At 48.6% G+C, this 9,045-nt stretch overlaps 1 protein-coding gene across 1 annotated transcript; it reads left to right on the plus strand.

Annotated features, from left to right (window-relative positions):
* The first annotated feature begins 2,144 nt into the window (after positions 1-2,144).
* Positions 2,145-6,915, plus strand: CD207 (CD207 molecule). The gene is made up of 6 exons (XM_019717124.3): positions 2,145-2,263; positions 2,364-2,480; positions 3,882-4,256; positions 5,042-5,193; positions 6,171-6,289; positions 6,765-6,915. The coding sequence occupies exons 1-6, from the start codon at positions 2,188-2,190 to the stop codon at positions 6,913-6,915; spliced, it is 990 nt and encodes a 329-aa protein (XP_019572683.3). The 5' UTR covers positions 2,145-2,187.
* Positions 6,916-9,045: the final 2,130 nt, after the last annotated feature.

The raw sequence follows: 9,045 nt of genomic DNA on the forward strand, positions 1-9,045 counted from the left end.
AGAGTCCAGGAGCAGAACATTCTAACCAGGGGCATCAAGGCTCTGCAACTAGATGAGCAACGCTGAAGAAAACAGGTACATATAGTGATAAATGTTCACATAGGCGGTGAGTCAGAGTGAGGCCTTCAGTTTGCATGATTAACTAGTGTCAAAGGTTAGAACAGATAGCCGTTCTGGAAGCTATGGACAGAATGTGGGTAGGGAGGAGATGAGATAGGATGAATGGGATACCATCCTTGTGACCTAGCTTCTTTCCCAGCACTTGGGAAGTGTGATGTGGAGTCCTCCCTGGGTTCTCTCATCCAGTCTGAGAAGCAGCTCCAGTCTGAGGCCCAGTCAGCCAGGAACAGAACAGCAAGAGACCCGTAGGAACTGCGGGTTGGCCAGACAAAGCTGGGCTGAGCAGGGAGGTAGGATTCTTCTAAATGCCCCCTGAAAGTATAGGTGGCTGCTTCCTTTGTCCTGCTCATTTAGTTTCCAACCCAAGTCCCTGACACTGCTCTGCCATCCAGCTCTACTGGCTTCGTCTCAGAAAGGCTAAGCTAACTTTCTAGTCCCGTGGCCGAAGTGTTTTTTGCATTTTGGATAAGGTGTCAATCACACTTCCCTTATACTTTTGCTATGAAAATGAATGAGAATTTTTGGAGACAGTGGGAAGAAGAAGTAGCTTCTGGATGATAGATTCCAGTCCACAGATTGTAGGTTTGAAAACTGAGAAATGATCAGCTAGCAATTCTTCCATTCATTTATCTTTCAGGTACCCATCCATTGATCAACTGATTGATTTATCGATCCAGCCAGCCAGCCATCTACTCATTGATCATCCATCCATCATCTATCCATTCATCAGTCTTCCATCCATCCAACCATCCATCCATCCATCCATCCATCCATCCATCCATCCATCCATCCATCCAATTCTCTGGACTAAATTCCTTTCCTTTTCTTTTTTGCCCACCGCCTCCCCCATTCTTCTCTTCTCTCTTTCCTACCTTCCAAGAAATAGTTGTTTAGAATCTGTTACGTACGAGCCTTCTCAGATTTGGCAGACTTCTTCAAAGCATGAGAAGTGCCCCAGGAGGAAAATTAGTGAGCCCTAAATCACTGAGCCCTAAATCATCTCCTCTTTGCACTGAGGAACTCCCACATATGAAAGAACAGTTCCTGGCCTGATGTTGCTGAGCCTCCCCACTGTAAGAAGCTCACAAGTACAGGAAACAGGGAGGTGAACCCAAGTCTTACACTTAAATTTCGCATCTCCAAGTCCCATTTTATAAAGGGGATACTGTATCATCTAAGATGACCTAATAACAGAAAGTAGAATATTCTGCAGTAAGTGGTTTCCTTTTTGGTTTCCCTGCTTCCAGGTTTTCCACACCCTGATCTATGTTTCTCACCATCATCAGAACGATCTTTCTACAATGTCCCTGTCCATGTCTCTCTCCTGCCTGGAATCCTTTACTGCCTCCATGTCACCAATAAGCCAGAGTTCAAGCTTCTTAACATGATTCCAAAGGATCTTTATGCTCTGACCCCAGGTGCCTCTTTAGCTCCATGAACTCGGCTCCTGTCCCATGCTTTACACTCCAACACCACCAAACTACTTGCAATTGCCAGACACTCATGCTGTCTTTTAAATATGCTAATCCCTCTACCTGGAACTTTTTACCCTTTCTCCGTTCTCTTTACTTCCTTTGAACCGTGTGTATTCTTTTATTGTTATAATCATCACCCTGTAGTGTAATTGATTTGCTTGGATCTGTCTTTCCTTCTGGACTGTGAGTGGCTTGAGTGCAAAGACTGTGAGTATTTGTCTTTGTGGCCCAGTCCTAGCGCCATACCTGGCACCTAGAAGGCACTCTATATGTATTTGTGGGATTAAAGGGATGGGTGGAGAGATGCTGGATGAGGGGAATAAAAGAAGTAGGATAGCCTTGGGACAAGATGGTTAATGTGTCCATGTAACAGACTCCCCCAGAGAAGAAGACAAATGGCCTCTTCCTGAAAGCTCAGACCTTGGAAGAGAGGACTGAGCGGTGGCCCAGGCGGGACAAGGTGTCTAAGGCAGGAACGGGGAACTTCGGGATACATGACGACCTCTTGCGGGACTCACTTCCCTTTTCCTTTAGATAAAGTTCCCTGGGCAGCCAACCAGAAGCATCTGTGCTGCAAAAGTGAAGGTGTAGGATGAAGACTGCAGAAGGCGAGGTCCCTGATGTACACTTCACTGTGGATAAACAGAATATCTCCCTCTGGCCCCGAGGTAAGCCCAGTCCCTGCTCAGGACCTGCTCAGGGCTCCGCGCACAAACCCATCACCCATCCCTTGCTTGCCCTTCAACAAATGTTCTCTCCTTCTGACAGAGCCTCCTCCCAAGACGGGTTCATCTCTGGTTCTGAGGAAAATATGCACAGTTCGTGCTGCTGTAATCGTCCTGACGCTGGTCCTGCTCGCCTCCGTCCTGCTGCAAGCCGTCCTCTGTAAGTCCTCCGTGTTAATCAGCTGGGCTTGGTGCTTCTCCAGGATCCGGCAGCTCCCTCCAATCCAGACCCTCGCTTTCCTGCTCTCCAGTGGTCTCTCCCACCTATGGCGTTTTCATTGGTCTCATTTCTCTTCTTTCCTTATGCAGTCACAGGGTCCCTGTCCTCAGGAAGATGAGCTGCTGCTCCTTCCTTCCCAATTCTGGGGAGATTTTCCTGAATGGGCTCAGCACTTGCATGCTTGTGCTCAAAGGTACACTCCTCTGCCCCAAGGAAATGTTCACCTATTTCTTCATCCTGTGTCATTTTCGCCTCCCTCTCTGAGCTCTGCACCCCATTGATCCAGAACCTTGAGGGCAGCCCCAACAGTGAGATATTTCCTGATCCCATGAGGGATGGATTCCCGACTGTATCCTCAGCCCCAACCGACTAGATGGAGAGCCGGACGAACAAGCCAATACATCTCCATGGCTCCTCCCCTTAGCAGGACCCCTTCATGCTCTTTTCATTCTCCTATTCTCGCAAGGCTCATGTCAAGGGAGACTTCCTTCTTCTTCATTGGATGTGTGGCTTATCTTTCTTCTTCTTCCAGCTTTGTCAAGGCTTATGGCATCTGCAGCTGGCAGAGCGTTCATCTCTCAGCAGGTCTGCAGAAAACAGGGAGGGAACGAATGTCTTCTGCCTTCATGGCCTCGGGACATATTTGGTCTCAGACTTTGAGCCTCTCAGCAGAGTCTCCTCTGCTTGGAGTCGTCTTGGGTTACGTTTGGTCTCCTCTCTGTCACTAAGCCTGTGGCCCAAGCAGAACGTGACAGTGGGAGGGATAAGGGAAAAGGTGAAATGGTGTCATAATTCTCCCTTTGCGTGTGCTCTGGATTAGAAGAGAACAGGTTAGAAGTCTGCATGGCTGGCTCCTCCCATGGTCACAAAGAGTCTGTGGACAGATGTGGGAAGGGTGGTGCTGCCCACGCTGATGGCCACTGCAGGAGAGGGCTGGGAATCAAGCGATGGGGCCCGGAAGGATGTAGGGAGAGTGACAAGGGGGTGGTCAGGGGCATCCCTTTATCAAATGTGCCCTGAACACTCAAAGAAAGTTTTGGACTGGGTTTTAAGCCCTGCTTCTGCTCGCCTGTGAAGTCCTCTAACAGAGAGCCTGTGTTTATCGATCTTTGCATTACCCACTCTTCCAGGGTTCCTGGCACATGGTAGGTGTCCTCGTATGTTTGGTGAATGAATAGATTATAAATGAATGGAGGGTAGGCAACAGCTCCTTGGGTTGTGTCCTTGTGAAGCTGGAGCTTGTCTCTTCCCTTCTCTCTTCTTCCTGGAATCACCCTGATAACACCCCACTCCCGTCCCTAGGGATCCCCTTGACTGACTTCTGGATTTTTTCAACTCCAGATCCCTGGTTTATGAGCACACTATCAGATGAAAAGACCAATGCCCAGTTGCTGAAAGGTCGTGTGGACAACATCAGCGCCCTGAGTTCTGAAATTAAGAGGAACAGAGGCGGCGTGGAAGCAGCTGGCGCTCAGGTCCAGATGGTGAATGCGAGCCTGGATCACGTGCATTCTCACATCCGGAGGTTGGAAACTAGTGTGAAAGAAGCCAATGCACGGATCCAGATATTAACAAACAGTTGGGAGGATGTCCATAATTTATACACCCGAATCCCAGAGTTAAAGAGAGATTTGGATAAAGCCAGTGCTTTAAATGAGAAGGTCCGGGGACTCCAGAGCAGTTTGGAGAATATCAGAAAGTTGCTCAAACAGCAAAGTAAGTGACTCAGAAAAGAACATGGAAAACGGATCAGTGGCCCATGGGACTTTGCCAGTCTCAGGCACGAGGCCATTGGGTTGGTGTTTGTGGAGGCAAGCAGACGTGGCTGGACAGCCAAGCAGAGAGGGCTCAGCATTGGGGTTACAGAGGACTCAGGGGCTTTTCAGAAGAGAGGGAACCAGGGTTAAGCTTGGGCTCCCACACAAAGACACAGACTATGAAGGCATTAGGAGTCGTCCTGGCCCAAACTGAGCCATTTTTCATTAAGTTTCTTACCTAAAGCCCAGGGGCTCAGCCACTTGTGATGGCTAGGGGAGAATTGCTTCTCTCTCATGACAGACAGATTCTTTTTTTTTTTTTTTTTTTATAACTTTTTATTTATTTTAAGCGTGTTTTTCCAGGACCCACCAACTCCAAGTCAAGCAGTTGTTTCAATCTAGTTGTGGAGGGCACAGCTCACATTGGCCCATGGGGGGATCGAACCAGCAACCCTGGTGTTCTGAGCACTGTGCTCTAACCAACTGAGCTAATTGGCCGCCCTGAGAGACAGATTCTTGATCCATCCTCTCTCACTCTCCCCTCTCTGAGACCAGAGACTCTACTAATCTCAGTCCGACTTTCAGGATCTGAGAGAGTGTCCCCAAGTCCACACTTGAACCCAAGGACCCCAGAGCCCAGTCCCATTTACTGCTGTCTGTGAGATCCCACTCCAGTGCCCCCACTTAGCCAGAACCCAGAGAAAAGAAGAACACCAGTGTTCACCTTTCACCTTTATTCTCCAGATGACATTGTACAGATGGTTTCTCAAGGCTGGAAGTACTTCAGGGGGAACTTTTATTACTTTTCTCGTGTCCCAAAGGCCTGGTACAGTGCCGAGCAGTTCTGTGCATTCAGGGATTCACACCTGACCTCAGTGACCTCAGAGAGTGAACAGGTGAGTGTTGTTCCTATAGGCTCTAGAAAGGGGGTATATTAGTATCTGTATCAGGCAGGATCGGAAAGATTATGCTGTGATGACAAAAATCCCCAAATATCAGTGACCTAAAAGTGAAGGGTTATGTCTCACTTACACTACGTGTGCAATAAGGGCCAACAAGGGGTTTTACTCATTGTGCTTACTCAAGGATTTAGGCCAAAGGAAACTTCATCTCAACGTATATTTCCATAATTGCTGAGGCAAGAAAAGGAAACATGAAAAATTGTATGTTGGCTCTGCCTAGAAATAACAGACATCACTTTTGCTCACATTTCATTTGCAAAGCAACTGACCCAATACTCCTAGCTTCAAAGAGGGTAGGGAGGTACAATCTTTCTGTGTGCCCAGAAAACAGAAATATTTGTAAACAGCATTAATGATACTACACAACCCAAGAAGTCTCCTTCTTGTGAGGCAGAATATTGAACAAGCCTTTCATCTGGGAGGTCCGCTAGCAGCGCAGTTGAGTGTGGGCTCTGGGGTCAGAGTCTAGAGTCCCAATCCTGCCTCTAAGTAGTCCTAGATGGAACATATATGGCAATAGTCCCGACTTCAGACGAAAAAAACAATTTAAATGCATTTAAATGCATAGTGCCTCGCACATATTAAGTGCTTACTAAATTTAGCTCTTATTATCTGGGCCATTCTCTTGGGGTTCTTGCTCTGGGGTTTACCTGAATCTTTCTTGTGCTCCAGCACCTTCGTCCTGAGCGACAGAAAGGCCTGAGCCCTGAGTCTGTTCGTTACAGAGCAGAGACAAATCAGAAATTGGAAGATGGGATTCTGGGCTCTGGGCAGGGACAGGAAGAGGCTTTAGAGGTCAGTGTGCCCAGTGTGTTTGTGGGCTGTCACTGAGGACAGGTGAAGACCCAGGCATAGAGGTACTCCAACTGCAAGTGATGGCAGCGCCTCTGCTTATTCTGTCTCCCCTCCAGGAGTTTCTGTACAAAACAGCTGGTGGACTTAGCCATTGGATTGGCCTGACCAAAGCAGGGAGTGACGGGGACTGGAAATGGGTGGATGATACCCCCTTCGACAAGGTCCTGAGTAGGAGGTAAGCCGCCCGGCACCCTCCTTTTCAGCCAGACATTTTTGGGCCAGGGCCAGGGCACAAAGGATGGAGTGATATTTTCCTCTGACTACAGAGTTTGTGATTCTTCCCTGTCCACGGATGGCAGGAGCCCTGAACCAAAATCCAGCTCTTCTCTGCCACTAATGGGCTGTGGGCCTGGGGACAAATCTGTGGCCTCTCTCTGCCCTTTGGGGTTTGGCTTCAGCAGGGGCCCTTTTCTAAGTCTCATCTCAGAACTGTGGGTTTGTGTAGGGTCTTGAGAGAGGTGGGCAGGTTTGGCCCTTACTTGGGGGTGGGGAGGGTGACTGCAGGCTTAGAGGTTGACAGCTCACCAATTCCCTTTCTCTCAGGCCTGGGTGCAAAAACTTGCGATGCTTTCACCTAGGACCAAAGCTTGAATTGAAGTCATTCATTTCTTCATTGGAAATATGTTTTTCTTTGTATTTTCCTGTGGTAGGTTCTGGATTCCAGGTGAGCCCAACAATGCTGGGAACAATGAACACTGTGCCAATTTGTTGATATCCTCTCTTCAGTCGTGGAATGATGCCCTCTGTGACAAAAATTTCCTTTTCATCTGTAAACGGCCCTATAAACCATCAGAACCCTGACAGGACTGGCCCCCAAGCTGGCACTTTGAGCTCTAGTGCTTGATGAACTCAAGGAAATGCTTCTCTGTCCTCCACACTCCTGGGTGACTTTGCACCTTGATTTTGCTTGCTTCAGAATTGTCGCAAAGGCATCCTGGAATCTGTCTGCCTCGGCTGGGAGTTCTCCGACCCCACCGAGGTAGCTGGAATGGAAAGGAGACCTTGGGTTAAAATGGGAGCGGAGGGTGGAGAGGATTTAGAAGTTCAAACTGCCTCCGTAAGGTGGATCAGGACTCATAATTTGGGGCAACACCCTGGGGTTTCTCGTTCCTTCAGGGATGAATTGAAGCCTCAATTTCATCACATGAAAGTTGCTTCAGACACCCAAGCAATTCTGATACATACTCAGCGCTTTTCTGGTCGATCCCCCCATATTCCCAGTTGCCTGTTTAGATGGCCGTGTTCTCAGTGGGAAGAGCTCTGCTCTTCGTGACCCTGTCCATGCCACGCCCCCATCATCCTCTTCATCCTCATCCTCCGAGGTCTGAACTTCTTCCCCTGGATGGGATCAGGAGACCCATCTCGTTTCGAGCTGGGCCAGCATCTGGGCTGTTTCTCCCTCCCCCTCACTCAGTAACCTGTGAGGCCCAGCTAGCCCCTCTCCCACCCCAGCCTCACCACCCTGCACGTCCTCTTTCTTCTTCGTGTCTTCCCTTCCTGTGCCCTGTGCAGGGGAAGTGGTCTTCAGTACCTGAAGCATTTCATTAGAATAAAGCTTCCAAGCTTCATTAGAATAAAGTGCTCCCTGGGTGAAGTCTTCCCTCTCTGTGCATGTTTTATTCCTGGGTGTGCAAGTGAATGTTCAGGAAAGGCCAGCTGCTTTGCCGGACACGAAGTGCTGGGGTACCCTCAGGAACCAACTGATGGTTTAAAATGAACAAGGAGTAGGGAACTGCCAGCTCCGGAAATGCCACAGAATACAGCAGTGCTTACCGCTGGTTTTATTGAAATGAAGGAGAGTGAGGTCTGCAGTGTCATGACTTTCTTGGTGGTCTCTCCTGTCTGATGTTCATTGGACCATCTTCTATTCTCTGGCTTTACTCCCAAGGGGGAGGCTACTCAGGTTTCCCACTCTTCACGGAGACCCTGTTCATGGGTAGTGGTTCCAAATCCCAGTCCAGTGACTGAGGCAGGAATCCAGGTGGCAGCAGACAGGAGGAGAGTAGAGAGGAAGCAGGAAGGAGTACAGTGTGAGCACAGGAGTGGGCTCGGCAGAGCGACCCTCCCCTCGTTAGTGTTCTCGTTAGGACATTTGTTAGGGTCCTGAGAAGAGGACGTTGTCTTTCAATGAAATGGGCTCTCGTCCATGCTGCAGACTTCTTGTTGTGTCTTTCCATGGTGGAAGGATGAAGCAAGTTCTCTGGGCCTTGTTTCTAAGGGCACTAATCCCATTCATGAGGGCCCCACCCTCATGACCTCCTCACCTCCCAAAGGCCCCAACTCCTAATACCATCACGTTGAGAGTTAGGATTTCAGCATATGAATCTGGGGGACACAAACATTCAGACCATAGCAGTCACTCTGCGTAGCCCACACGTAAGGAGTGGAAGTTATGCTGTACTTTCTTGAGGATGGATTATCTACAGAAATTACTTGGAATTTTTATGCATGGGGAATTTCTCTATTTGTTTATGTAGTCAAACTTTTATTTACATCAGTATAAATTCATAGATTTTATTTTTATTTATTTTTTTAAAGATTTTATTGGGGAAGGGGAACACGACTTTATTGGGGAACAGTGTGTACTTCCAGGACTTTTTCCCAAGTCAAGTTGTTGTCCTTTCAATCTTAGTTGTGGAGGGTGCCTTTCAGCTTCAAGTTGTTGTCCTTTCAGTCTTAGTTGTGGAGGGCGCAGCTCAGCTCCAGGTCCAGTTGCCATTGTTAGTTGCAGGGGGCACAGCCCACTATCCCGCGTGGGAGTCGAGGAATTGAACTGGCAACCTTGTGGTTGAGAACCCACTGGCCCATGTGGGAATCGAACCGGCAGCCTTCGGAGTTAGGAGCGTGGAGCTCTAACTGCCTGAGCCACCGGGCCGGCCCCCGAATTCATAGATTTTCTACTTTGTGTTATAACCTGATAATCCTATATGT

Source organism: Rhinolophus sinicus, chromosome 2 (assembly GCF_057876585.1).
Source record: "Rhinolophus sinicus isolate RSI-liver-muscle chromosome 2, RSI-T2T, whole genome shotgun sequence".
NCBI classification, from domain to species: Eukaryota; Metazoa; Chordata; class Mammalia; order Chiroptera; family Rhinolophidae; genus Rhinolophus; species Rhinolophus sinicus.